The following is a 14,246-nucleotide window of genomic DNA, read 5'->3' as shown; positions in this document are numbered from 1 at the left end:
AGAGAAGCGTCAAAGCATTCTTCTGACAAGTTCTTCCATTTCAATTAGTTATAATATACTCATTTACTATGTGACATCCTGAATAGAACGTGAATATTAAAATGCCTTAAGGTCAAATTAGATGTGTTGTAAGAATGACATACTAGGAGATATCTAGATTCTCAGCACCAAGAGCAATGTGTAGAGCGATCATAAACTCACCTGAAGAGCTCACCAAATGGGTTGATGATTTCCTTGGAGAATTTTAGCAGAAATTTTCTGGTGACAAGACTGTTGAAACACAAAGCTCGTCCATTCGGATCAGTACAAGAGCAAAAAGTTAAGCATAACTTATGACAAAGCAATGTCATCGTATCCTATGGTTGAGCAATTCATGAGTTTGTTTCATTTCTTTTCTTGGAAAACAAAGGAAAGGGAACTTTAACGATGTAAATTAAATTGGATTCAGAACGAACCAGCCAAACTTCCATGTTAGATGAGACGTGAAATGGGATATGCACAATAAAAAGGGTAACAATAAAGAGAACACGAGTAATATCGCGAGTTAATTAGCTGCGCAACTATAAGATCCAGGCCAAAGATTAGCATATTCACGTCCGCATCGGTGAAAGATACCTTTCCTGATCGACTAAACGGAGAATATATAAGTTTTCTTTCAAATCATGCCTAAGTATCAGATTCCATTGCACATAATTGGCAATCAAAACAATTTAAAAAGTCTCAAGATCGTATCTTGTATATACATTTTTCCTATCCCGTAACCTAGATTCTGTATGCAAAGCAATCTACATAATCAAATTCAAATATGGCCAAACAGAGATCATAAAGTTTAGCACAAAGCAAAGCATACAGGATTTACACGTCTTAAACAACAAACGGCACGGACAAAACTATAGACCAAGATTTACTAAATCTATTAGGTTTCATCATGTATGCGAAGAATCCCACTACTTAACACGTAATAACCGCTATACACGTACTACTCATAGCCTCTCATGCAAATCTCAGTTACTGTAACAACTGATCAGCTTGATTTATAGCCCTGAGGTATGCTGAGAAACTAAAGCAACCGAAATGAATATAAACGTATGATGGTTCATCACACTTAATTATGGGGTTCATCCTCAACGAACTTCATGAAGAAGACATCTCTTCCGCAGCAAAGAAACAAGCACGGAATCAAGCAGTGAACGCATTTGAAAACTATGCAGCTCTGCCCCCACGAAGATGTAGGTAAGCCAGTCAGATATTGTAAATGAATCAAAGAATCACTATCAGAATCAGAAATAAACACCGAAATAACACACATAAAGTGCATCACTGTCAAAGCTGGGAATAATTAAAAAAAAAAAAAAAAAAAAAAAAAAAAGATTAACTTCAAACTATACCATCCATCCATCTATTTCCGTTCCTGTTTTACATCTTTAAATTATATAAAAATAAAATAAAAAAAGCCTACTTAATATCCAAATTCAACTATGCTTTGCTCCTGAACATCATCAAACCTCAAAGAGCAACACAAAATTTGTAGAAAGAAGGCGAAAAGGAAAACAATGAAATGATGTACTTGTTTTCCTTTACCCACCTCTATATAACTAACTTTAACTGAAACTTCTTTACAAAAATTGAGAAGCATTATATACCTCAGTCGAGGTCGCAATGTCACAGGTGCAACTAAGTCTTTTTCCAAAACGCTTTAAGAGCCATAGTTCGACTATACCACATCCGTCTCTATCTCTGCGAAATCAAGGTTACAGAAACATACTTTAGCAAAATAGAACTCTAATCATCCCCAGAAATAAGAGTGCGAACAAGAAATCAAACCTTAGGTTGAGCCTCAGCTATTCGAAAAGCATCTGCGGTGACCCCAACCAGCCACAGTCCAGGAAACACGTTCTGAGAAGAGCAAATCACAACAAATTACACACAAACCAGAGAGAGAGAGAGAGAGAGAGAGGTGTTTCGCTAGGCTTACGTCGAGTTGTTTCTGGACATTCTTGGGGCGTTTCCTGGGACGGCGAACGGGTCTGGAGCCAGTCATGATGAACACATCTTCCTCAATCTCTTCCTTGGAAAGCTCGATCAAGAACTTCCTCTTCTTCTCCTTCACCGGCGCCATGATCTCCGTCTTCTCCAAGCTCGCCGACTGCTGCTGCGACCTCGTCGACTTCGCCTCGCCGGACTCCCCAGCTCCGCCGCCGCCGCCGTTCTTCGCCTTCGAGAACAGCGCCTTCCTCGGCCGCAAATTCCACGGCTTCTGCTCCGCCGCCAAAGCCGAGTCCTCCGCCTCGGCTTCTCCTTCTCCTTCGCCGCCGCTTTCCTTGGCGTGGCGGTTGCGGGCGGCGCGCGATCTCCGGCCAGGAAGGTCCTGCTCCGGTGATTCGGAAGCTCCGGAGGCCGGTCGGCGGCAGCGACTGTTGCTCCCCCATCGGAGGAAGGTGAGGGGGAAGTTGTGGAGCGGCGACTTCGCTGGTGCCGTCGCCATTGTCGCCGATCAAACCAGGAAGCTTAAAGCTCGGCGGAGAAAACCAGACAGCCGACGATGAAAATCCGATTTCTCTGTCTAGAGCGTGAACCCCTAGAAGATGATCGACGAAGAACAAAATGACCTGTGGAGGAGAAGAAGAAAAAGGAAAGAGGAGAAGAAAAACAAAGTGTGTTTTTGTTTTGTTTTGAGAAAGAGCTTTTCTCTCTCTTTCTCGTAAAGCTTTTCTCCAGAATTATATGGTGGGGCATTTTTTTTGTCTGCACTGTTAGACTAAAAACTGATTGGTTATTTTCAAGTAAATTACATAAATACCCCAAACTCTTATACTTGCATTAGGAACACGAATCATTCAAATTTTACATACTAGTATATGCTCTTATATTAGTATAACTCGATATCGATGACGATTAGTACAAACCAATGATTAAAATCTCGCATCTCGTGGTCTACCGCAATTTTATTTTTGGGGTATCTCGTCTCGTACCGTGGTATCTCGTGGTATTTGATGAACGTTCGGTGTATCTCGTACCGTGTGATATACCGCATTTCGTGGGATATATCGCCAAAAAAATGGTATTCCGCGGGTTATTTGAACAACTTTTTAATTATGATTTTGTATAAGTTTAAGTTACACAATCTATATAAATTTTAAAATAAAGTTTTCAAGATTCCACACATGAAATTCTAAGTAAGGTACAAATCAATACACGTAGTTCTCAAGCAAAGTTACACTAAATAAAGAAAACAAATAAAGATACACGTAATAGAGAGTTCTCACATAAAACAACATAAAATATAATAAGTGTACTACAAACCAAAGCATAGTAAAAAAATAGAGTTCACAATCAAAATTACTACCTAAATTCGGATTGTAATAAATCCATATCAACAATCCATTCAAAAATTCAATTAAAAAAAAATTAAATTTCAAGTATTGAACCTTACTGCGCGAGATCCGGGGGTATACGGCGATATTTGAGCAGTTTTACACCTCCACCGGACGAGAAACGACCTTTCCACGCGAGATCCGGCGAGATCTTCCCAAATTTGGTCTTCAGCCGTGCGAGAAACGGAGCTCCAGTTTCTCTTCTTCTTCTGCGGAAAACATGCAGAAATGAGGAAAAAGTAAGCACGAGATTTGAGGGTATACAACACCCGAGATAATGCACGAGATCTCGCGAGATTTGACTAAACTTGCGAGATATACCCGTACCTCTCTCGCAACATTCCCAAATGCGAGATCTCGCGCGAGATACCCCCATCTCGCGCGAGATTTTAAACCTTGGTACAAACCTGTGCCTTTCTTTAAAATCATAGTAAACCGGACGAAAAACAATCCAATTACCGGTTCGTGAAATCCAGCTTAGTTCAATTGTTTTTTTTTCGAAAATACCATAGTATTTAAGAGGAAATTCAGACCAAATTTAAAAATAAATTGGAAAGAAGAAGAAAAATTTTCGTCGTTGCCCAATAGAATTTTCACTGTATATCGCCGAATCCCACACTTATGAACATTTTCCGACCTCTGCATGTTTATTTCCTCCTGATTGTCGCTGAAAAACGCTAATATTTATAAAACTTTCATACCTGCAATGGTGTGCTTTAATTGTGGTCTAAAGCTTTAAAGACATTTATCATATTAATTTTGAAAGAAGAAGACGAAAAGAAAGGATAGCAAAAAACGAATAATAATAATAACAAAGCAAAAAAAAAAGTTTTATTTTTTATTTTTAAGAAATTGGTATTTGTGTTAACATGACCGCTAATATATTAGTATATGACAATGACACTATGACATTTTTTTAAGTATGACTAATTAAATTATATCAGCATTTAATGCAAAATAGCACGTAGCAGAAGCATTATATCAGACATTTTAGAATCTAATTTCTTGTCAGAGATAGGCCTAATTACTTTGGGGAATTGACACAAATAATACCATATGAATGTCTCTTACCAAATATAGCCCAAAATGAAAAATTTGACAAAAGTAATACTTATGGTAGGTGAAAAAAATTAATTTTTCCTCAACTACCCTCAACCCTACCATCTCCTCATTTACGTTTTTTTCTTCTGAAAACCTAGTGTGGCCGATTTTTTTTCTTTTCTTCTCCCTCGTTTGGGTCTGAGCTGGAGAACTTGACGAAGCATGCTTGAGTTCTTCATCACTTGGGTCGCCGGAATCTTGCTCGTCGACGGTAAGTTTCCTAGAACCATTTTAAACCCATTTTGCAATAATGCTAAACTCATCTTAAACTCATTTTGCAATAATGCTAAACCCATCTTAAACCCATTTTGCAATAATGTTTGAAGAAGTTTCCTGCAAATCCAAGGTTGTTCATCAAAACTTCAAGATCCAAGGTTCTTCTTCTTGAAAATCCAAGATTCAAAACTTCTACAAACATAAGTTGGTAAGTTCATCATATTTTTAACATATAAGAACATGTTTAATTGTTTTGATTCATGTTGAAATAGGTTCCATTGTGTTTGAGTGTGATTTGTTTGCCAAAATGGTGTTTTTTTGTTGAAATCCCGATATTTCCAGGGTGTCACGAAGTGAATCAGTACGTGACACTAGTGTCACGAAGTGGATCCAGTTCGTGACACTTCCCGATTTTTCCAGGGTGTCACGAAGTGAATCCAGTTTGTGACACTTCCCGGTTTTTCCAGGGTGTCACGAACTGGATGTTTTTCCATGTTAATAACCATTTTTTAATACTCATATCTAATACGAGTGAACGTATACAGGTATGGCGGAAATATGTTTATATGCTAAGCATAGCGGGAAGTGGGTAAAACCGGGCGGTATATCAAGAGGGTGGTACTCTTACGCTTTTACTTCCTACCAAATTGAATTACCAAAGTTTGATGCAAACATTATATGCTCGGTTGAACGTGACCCCTGCAACGCATTCAATCAACGTCAAACATGAAGCTGACGGGCTCGTACCGCCAACCATAGACGACGACGAAAGTTTGCGATGTTATTTGTACTTGAGGAAGAACGAACCGAACCGGACGAAGTTGAATCTTGTACTTGAGATTAGTCCGGAGGCATTTCAGGGTAAAAAGCGGATGAAGCGTCTTCTCCACGGGTTGGATCCACTCCAACACCAAACACAAGCGAGAGTGGATTTGGTTGCAATCGAAGCAGGATCATTCCAAACATGGCGAGTCCTATATCCGAGTCACGTGAATGAGACGTACCAAGTCCGGAGGCTTTCGACAATGATACTGTTGGGTTGGATGACATCAATACTTTTAGCCAGGCAACACCCCAACCCAGAAGGTCTCCACCACCAGTTATTTTGTCGATAGAGGCTCCACCACAGACTCAACACGAGGAAGAGCCTCCTCTTCCACCACAGCCGCCAACTCGATCACAAAGAAAAGAGAAGGTATCGAGCCAAGAGAATGGGGGGTGTTCGGTTACGGCTCCCGAATCAAATACATGTGTCGAGAGTAACGATATTGAGGTGTTGGACATTTTATCTCCGGTAAGTGTAAAAAAAAGGATTATATGCAAACAAAGCGGCGTTGTTAAAGCATTTGCGGATGGATGCAATCAATAATCATTATCGGTTCAAAACGAAGAACTCATCTCCGCTCAAACTTCATGTCATTTGTGCGGGTAAAAATTGTGATTGGGCGGTCCGGGCAGTGAAGCTAAAGAACACGGATTGTTTTGAAATTAGAAGGTAAAATTTCACGACCTAAAAACTGATTTTATTTGAAATTTCCTTTCTCTTCATAGATGAATCAGTCCGTGATAGATCTATCACGAAGTGAATCCACTCCTGACACGAGTGGATGCACTTCGTGACAGATATGTCAGGAAATCGATGCCCTTTTATTTTTAAAATGTTTTTGATCGTGTGTATGTGTTTATGGTTCAAGATATGATCCAAAACACACTTGTTCTGTGGAGGAAAGACAAAAAGGGCAACCGCAAGCTACTGCAGAGTTGGTTGGAGAGAGGGTGAAACACAAATTTATTGATCCAATTGTACATAATTGTACCCCAAAGGAGATTCAGAGTTACATGCGAACAGAGGTTGGAGTCAATATTTCATACAGAAAAGCATGGAGGGCAAAAGAATGTGCAATACAATCCTTGTATGGGACTGATGATGAGTCATATGCCTCTCTTGCAAAATACAAGTACATGTTAGAGCAATAGAATCCAGGTTCTCTCATCGACCTAAAAACTAACCGTCATAAATATTTCATGTACTTTTTCGTTTCTTTGGCTCTGTTCAGATAGGGATGGAAGTATTGTCGGCCTATTGTAATTGTTGATGCAACCTTCTTGACAAACTATCACAAGGGCATCATGTTTACGGCTTCCGCTATGGATGCAAATGAGCAAATATTCCCGCTTGCCTATGGTATTGGTGAGTCCGAAACTTCCAAGTCCTGGTTTTATTTCTTCCACAAACTTAAGGAAGCATTGGGGGAGAGGGATAACATGGTCATTGTATCCGACCGAAACACCGGAATCATTAACGCCGCGAAGAAAGTTTTTCCAAGAGCAGAACATGGTTTTTGCTCATACCACGTGAAGAATAACGTCAATGCAAAATTCAAAAAACTTGGCAAGGAATTCAATTGGAAGTTCTACGGTGCAGCAAAAGCGTATACTATATTTGAATATCTAAAGTTTATGCGCATGTTGGACAAGGAAGACCCGTTGATACGTCCGTACCTTGTCAACGAAGTAGGAAATGAGAAGTGGGCACGTTGTTTTTTCAAGACATCAAGGTATACGATCATAACTTCAAACAACGCAGAGTCTTTGAATGTGTTAACTGTTAAAGCAAGATCATTTCCAATAGTGAAGTGCCTTGATTGGTTGAGGGACAGAATGCAAGTTTGGTTCTATCAACGACGAGAAAAGGCGTCATCTACTCAAAGTGTGTTGTCAATGGAATATCATACCGAAATGTTAAAAAAAAAACTTGCTGTCTCGGCAAATATGTAGGTTATATTGTGGTTTTAATTTTTAAATTATGTCATGAAATGACCCGAGTCCGTGACACTTGTGTCACGGACTCGGGTCATTTCGTGACACCTATGTCACGGACTGAGTGGTTATGTTTAAAGTTTTTTTTACTTATGTTTTAGGTCCGACCTTCTGCAGTATACGAATTCGAGGTTTTAGACACAGATGTAACACCATGGGCAGTGAACTTGATTGATAAGACGTGCTCGTGTCGAGAATTTCAAACTGATCTATTTGTATGTGCCCCTGCTATTGCGGCTTGTCGCTTACGCATGATGGGAATTTTCTCAACTAGAGAAATCTCACACGACGCAAGCGAACGTGTCGTCAAGTAATAGAGTGCAAAAGCACGGATATCGATCCCACAAGGACTCTAGACTATTTCCGAAGCAAACTCACTAGCTTTCTTTTTCGAGTTATGGAAAATGAAAAATGGGGGGTTTTTGATTATTTTGAGAACAAGATGAAATGTAAACAAAAGTAAAAACACTATTTAAACAAAAGTTAAAAGGAAGGGGTACGATTTTGTTATTTCATCGAGTCGGTCGGTCAAGATACGATTCTAAGCTCGGGGTTAGAGTGTTAAAACTTAGTCTCAATCCCTCCTATAACATTCACTAATCTCTCTCGAGTCTTTAGGAATCTAGCTATGTGTCGAACTTACACCTCTCGGTTTGGGTTCTATTAAAGCACAAAACCGCATTTAGCCCGGGATTTCAAACAACTACATCTACCCCCTAGTCTTTCTATAGCTCTAGGAAGGTTAATGATGGGACGGGTAGAGCTCACTCGTTTATTACCTCTCGGTGTCTAAACTCGTCTAAGATTCACTAACTAGGTAGCTACTCTAATTAGCGCTAACACACGCCCCATACCCATAGAATTCCACTCTCAACCCAACCATGAAGCACCAATCTAATCCAAATGTTTGACCAACCAACTCAACTACTCAACTACATCGCACCCCAAATCTACTTAGCTACTCATGATTAAGAATAAACAAAGTAAAATTGAAATAAGTAAAAGAAGCAAAACAATAAAGAAACAAGACATTGAATGCTAATCTCAACAACCAAATAAATATATCATAAAACTCAAGCACTACTTCAATATTCCACTTAGATAAAACAATAAACTTATCACAATGCTCAAATGACAAAGGTAATCAACAAAACCCAAATAGAATACTTGAAAGCTTAAAATATGTTCAACAAGCAAAAAGTGGAGTAAATAAGTAAAAAAACAATAAATAAAAGAGATAGAGTTTAGAGTGAACAAATGGAGGTGATGAGGATGATGGAGGTTGTCACTTCTCCCTCTTCTTCTTCACTCCCAAGCTCAAGAGCAAAATGGGTGTCAAACCCTAGCTTTCTCTCTCTAAAGTTTCAAAAACCAAAACAAAAGTGTTCTATTCTAAAGCTTTTTCCTTTCCCACTTGAACAAGTGTATATGAGGGTTCAAGAGATGTTTTCGGAGCAAATAAGGACCCTTGGATGAGATCCAAGGGCCAAAAATGAGCTAAAAGACGAGCTCCAAAAAGTGCTGAAAAGGCAACTGGCGCGGTGCGCCACATAACGGCGCGGTGCGCCACTCGTGAATTTTCTGAAGGCGCGGTGCGCCACATAACGGCGCGGCTCGCCACCCGAGAATTTATGAAGGCGCGCCGCGCCTCTCTTGCGCGTTGCCCGCTCGAGCTCTCGGTGTAAATTTTGGCACCAGGGCGCGGCGCGCCTCTCGAGAAACGTTGACTCCATTGACCGTCGTTGACTTTTGTTGACTTGACTTCAAATGACCATAACTTGCTCGATTTAGCTCCGATTCAGCCCGTTTTCGCACCACAACCTTCTCATACTCTCTCAAACCTGAAAATGCAATTAAAAGTACAAAATAATATCAAAAACATTAAGAACAAGCTTCGATTCTTATCTAAGAGTCATAGATAAGTGTGAATGAATCTCACTTATCAAACCCCCAAACTTAAACCGTTGCTTGTCCTCAAGCAACACAAAAGACTAGACAATAAAATAAACACACCAAAGAAGTTACACTAAAAACGAATGGTGATCACAAAGTTTAGCAAGAATGTCAAGTGTTAGTTACATGCCTCAACCTACAAAAATTTCCGAATCCAAGTCAATCATCATATGAAACCAAAAAAATAATTAGATTGACTAAATGGCCTTTTGCAACACATTCCCGATCAAAATCCCCCGTGTTTGAAATATGTCCCGAAAGAGAGAAAGGTCAACTCAATATGTTCGTTCACGTCTTCTAATGTCAAATGCTCAAATAATAATGAGATGAATGTGAATCGAACACCATAATGCTTTTCGCCGCTCAATCTCCACTAATGCAAGACACCTACCGAGGAAATCAATAGGGTTTTGTCGGCTTGTAATGTTAGGCTAGGGTCAACGGTAGGATATGGTCAAAATGTGGCTAAAACGTCAACTTAGCGACTCTATCTCACCAAACTCACCGACTTTCACATGATATTACTCACTCCCCCATTCCCACGTTCATGGTTTAACATTTCACCTTTCGCGAACGTTTTCTTTCCTAAGCCTTTACTTCCCAACGTTTTCCCCCAAACTTTGACTATGCAACGTCTAGTCTCTAAAACTAATGTCACAGAACACCACGCCAAAAACTAATACAAATAAATAATAAAACGCATAAATTAAACACACTCTTTTTCTTTTTTCTTTTTTTTGTTGTTTTTTTTTTTCCTTTTTTTTTTCTTTTTTTTTTTCTTCTACAAAACAATAAACATAAAAACGAACAATCGCCGGCGTGGTGTCTAATGAACTATAAAACACATAGAGACTAGTCGAAGAACATGTCACAAAAATCGAAAAAATTCACTCAAAAGTCGCTAAGTTAACGGGGTTCTTTGTGGGATTTGAACAAATATGGGCTTGGCTTTTTCTGACTAAGTAACGAGAAAGGATTAATCGTTCGGCTTTTTCTGAAAAGGTGCTCAAGGAAGTATTACGGGTTGGCTTTTTGGCTCTGATCGGTCCAAATGAAGGCCTATGTCATTTTTCCTAGGTTCGTGTCATGTCATTTCGCCTCGATGAGGGCTAGAGCGGTTCTTAGTATTCGTGAGCTAAAAGACATTTAAAGATGTGATCGAACCTCTAAGGACTACTCAAACCCCGGGACGACGTGTGTGCATAAGTGGGAAAAATCAACCGAAATTGTGTTACTCAAACCACTAGTCAATCACAATGAAGCACACAAAATTTTAAAATTGACTCAAACTCGGATTTCTTCGAAAATACATGGTATCCTTGGCAAGTAACGAGAGAAAACACTTTAATACTATCACTTATAAGCAATCACCAAACAAAATTAAGAAAATAAAAATTAAATAAAGACAACCTAATCTAACAGAAATCCCCCACAAAGTAGTTCACCCCCCCAAACTCAATCTCTACATTGTCCTCAATGTAGATCCATAAAAACACGGGAGACGGAGAACTTACCTCGCGGGGGTGGTAGAACTCCCCTACTCGTCGCTTCCGCGCTCGGGCGGCGGCGGATCTTCTTCCACGCGCTCTTTCTTCATCCATACCTCTTTGAACGATTTTGGCCAATGTCCTCGCCGTGGCTTGAAAGGAGACTTCGGCTTTGCATCTTTGATCACCTTTTTTGTTGATTCTTCTTTAGGAGCCCGTGGCGGAGGTGTGGGTGGTGGAGTGGCGACTTCGTACGTCTCGAGGACGTAGACATCTTCTTTTTCCTTCTTGCGCTTTCGGGTTTTACAGATCCCGAACGTCTCCTCCTCGTTCTTCATGCGCATCATCAACTCGCCTCTTTGCACGTCTATGCGAACACCGCAAGTGGCTAAGAAAGCCCTTCCAAAGAGAATGGGGATATCGCGATCCTCGTCCATGTCGATGACGTAGAAATCGGCCGGAAAAGTGAATTTTCCGACTTTTACGAGGAGGTCTTCCACGAAGCCGCGCGGGTGCCTTACGGTCCGATCTGCCAGTTGGAGAGTGGTGCGCGTGGGCTTTAGTTCACCCACCCCGAGTTTGTTGAAGACGGCCGACGGCATGAGGTTGATGCCCGAACCTAGATCGCACAAGGCGTTCTCGATAAAGATGTCTCCAATAGTGCACGGCAATGTGAACTTGCCCGGGTCTTCTAACTTTGGCGGGAGCTCTTGTTTTAGAAGTGCGCTACACTCGGTGGAAAGCGCCACCGTGAGCCGTTGCGGGAATGGGAGCGGCGTCTCATAGATGCGGACCGACGAGTGCGGCTTAGGGGCTTTGGTGACCGGGGCAGCCTCTTCTTCTTCTTCTTTCTTCTGGCTCTCGGTGGCTGCAACGTGTTGATGAGAAATGGCATTGCAGTGCTCCCTTGGATTCACTTCGGAGGTGCTTGGAAGGGACCCTTGCGGTCTCTCGCTCATGGCTTTAGCGAAGTGACCCATTTGAACTTCAAGAGTTCTTATTTGGGCCGAGTTGCTTTTGAGGGCCGCTTCTTGGCGTTCGAGTGCGGCCGTGGTGTTCGTCATGAACTTGGTGTTTTCAATTGCCATTTGGGCAATTAATTCTTCAAGATTCGGTCTCTTGTCTTGATGAGGAGGATTATTCCGGTATTGCGAGCTCCCATGGTGTTGTTGAGGCGGTGGGTGTTGATGATGTTGATGATGCGGTGGAAGGTATGGTTGTTGGTGTTGAGGTGGAGCCGGTTGCATTGCCACTTGGTCTTGAGGATTTCTCCACGAGAAGTTTGGATGATTGTTCCTCGCTCCCGTGTAATAATTCCCCGAGTTTTGGTAAGTGGGACGATTGTTGTGGTTTCCCACAAACCTAGACTCCTCTATCTCGCCACATTCGTCCGTCGGGTGAGGACCCGCACACAAACCACACTTGTGGTGAGACACCTCCACCGCTTTCGCCGCTTCTTTTCCGTGGACGGTCTTCGCGAGTTTGGCTACCTCAATTGTCAACGATTTGAGGAGCTCCATCTCCGGAGTTATCGGCTCTCTCGCGGCAATTCTCCTCTCGACCGGGCATTGATCGTTCACTTGGACCATCTTCTCGAGTAGTGCAAATGCATCGGTGGTGGTGTTGTCGAGAAGTGAGCCTCCCGATGCGGTGTTGACTCGGTCTTGCGTCGAGGCCATAAGCCCGCTATAGAAGATTTGGAGTTGCACCCACTCCGCAATACCGTGGCCCGGACACTTCCGAATCATGTCCTTGAAGCGAGCCCACGCTTCATAAAGGGACTCTCCGTCGTATTGTCCAAAGTTATGGATTTCGTTTCTCCTCCGGGTCATCTTCTCAAAAGTGAAGAATCGTGAGATGAACTTCGAGCATAAGTCATCCCATGTGGTGATCGAACCCGGAGCAAGAGAGGATAACCACCCATGTGCGCGGTCTCGGATGGAGAACGGGAAGAGTCGGAGACACACGGCTTCCTTGGACAAATGAGGGAGGTTGAACGTGTTGCAAATCCGCAAGAAATTGTTGATGTGGTCTTGCGGATCTTCGGAGGGGGAACCGGCAAATTGGTTGTTTTGCACCATGTGGATGATCGAGGTTTTAATCTCGAAGTTTGGGTTCCCTTCCATCTCCGGAATTCGTATTGCCGATTGGTGCTCATCGAAAGTAGGTTGACCATAGTCGAGTATGGTCCTTCGTTCTTCTCCATGTTCCGCGTTTCGACGACCACGTGGTTGTGCTTCGTTGCCTTCTTCCATTGCGGCTCGTCTCGCCTCCGCTCGGTTTCGTCGGCAAGTCCGTTCGATCTCGTGATTGATAGGAATGAGCGGAGGGTTACGTCGTCGTATGCACCTTTAAAACATAAGAGGCACACAATAAGCACAATAATAACAAGCAAACTCAAAAATTAAACTAGATAATTCAATCGAAAATAGAACCGTAGTCCCCGGCAACGGCGCCAAAAACTTGATGGGAATTTTCTCAACTAGAGAAATCTCACACGACGCAAGCGAACGTGTCGTCAAGTAATAGAGTGCAAAAGCACGGATATCGATCCCACAAGGACTCTAGACTATTTCCGAAGCAAACTCACTAGCTTTCTTTTTCGAGTTATGGAAAATGAAAAATGGGGGGTTTTTGATTATTTTGAGAACAAGATGAAATGTAAACAAAAGTAAAAACACTATTTAAACAAAAGTTAAAAGGAAGGGGTACGATTTTGTTATTTCATCGAGTCGGTCGGTCAAGATACGATTCTAGGCTCGGGGTTAGAGTGTTAAAACTTAGTCTCAATCCCTCCTATAACATTCACTAATCTCTCTCGAGTCTTTAGGAATCTAGCTATGTGTCGAACTTACACCTCTCGGTTTGGGTTCTATTAAAGCACAAAACCGCATTTAGCCCGGGATTTCAAACAACTACATCTACCCCCTAGTCTTTCTATAGCTCTAGGAAGGTTAATGATGGGACGGGTAGAGCTCACTCGTTTATTACCTCTCGGTGTCTAAACTCGTCTAAGATTCACTAACTAGGTAGCTACTCTAATTAGCGCTAACACACGCCCCATACCCATAGAATTCCACTCTCAACCCAACCATGAAGCACCAATCTAATCCAAATGTTTGACCAACCAACTCAACTACTCAACTACATCGCACCCCAAATCTACTTAGCTACTCATGATTAAGAATAAACAAAGTAAAATTGAAATAAGTAAAAGAAGCAAAACAATAAAGAAACAAGACATTGAATGCTAATCTCAACAACCAAATAAATATATCATAAAACTCAAGCACTA

The 14,246-nt window shown here is 41.5% G+C and overlaps 2 protein-coding genes across 3 annotated transcripts; both read right to left on the bottom strand.

Annotated features, from left to right (window-relative positions):
• Positions 1–519: 519 nt before the first annotated feature.
• Positions 520–2,715, bottom strand: LOC149404509 (uncharacterized). 2 transcript variants are annotated; one of them, XR_016295513.1, is made up of 4 exons: positions 1,976–2,715; positions 1,825–1,896; positions 1,644–1,737; positions 520–1,213 (listed from the first exon to the last, which is right to left on the bottom strand). XR_016295513.1 is itself a non-coding variant. In XM_089607063.1 (3 exons), exons 1-3 carry the CDS (start codon positions 2,483–2,485, stop codon positions 1,732–1,734), a joined length of 588 nt encoding a protein of 195 aa, XP_089463189.1. In that variant the 5' UTR covers positions 2,486–2,715; the 3' UTR covers positions 1,350–1,731. The 2 variants fall into 2 exon arrangements, 1 of the variants encoding a protein (XP_089463189.1); XM_089607063.1 differs by lacking the exon at positions 520–1,213 and having other exon boundaries at positions 1,350–1,737.
• Positions 2,716–11,001: 8,286 nt separating this feature from the next.
• On the bottom strand, positions 11,002–13,206 carry LOC149404508 (uncharacterized). The gene is made up of 2 exons (XM_089607555.1): positions 11,571–13,206; positions 11,002–11,318 (listed from the first exon to the last, which is right to left on the bottom strand). The coding sequence occupies exons 1-2, from the start codon at positions 13,204–13,206 to the stop codon at positions 11,002–11,004; spliced, it is 1,953 nt and encodes a 650-aa protein (XP_089463681.1).
• Between the last annotated feature and the right edge of the window lie 1,040 nt (positions 13,207–14,246).

The sequence above is a fragment of the Urtica dioica genome, chromosome 2 (assembly GCF_054948205.1).
Source record: "Urtica dioica subsp. dioica isolate 48M chromosome 2, U.dioica_male_clone48M_v1_H2, whole genome shotgun sequence".
In the NCBI taxonomy this organism is placed as follows: domain Eukaryota; kingdom Viridiplantae; phylum Streptophyta; class Magnoliopsida; order Rosales; family Urticaceae; genus Urtica; species Urtica dioica.
The sequence above is the reverse complement of the archived record's forward strand: the minus strand, read 5'-3'. Positions and strand labels throughout refer to the sequence as shown.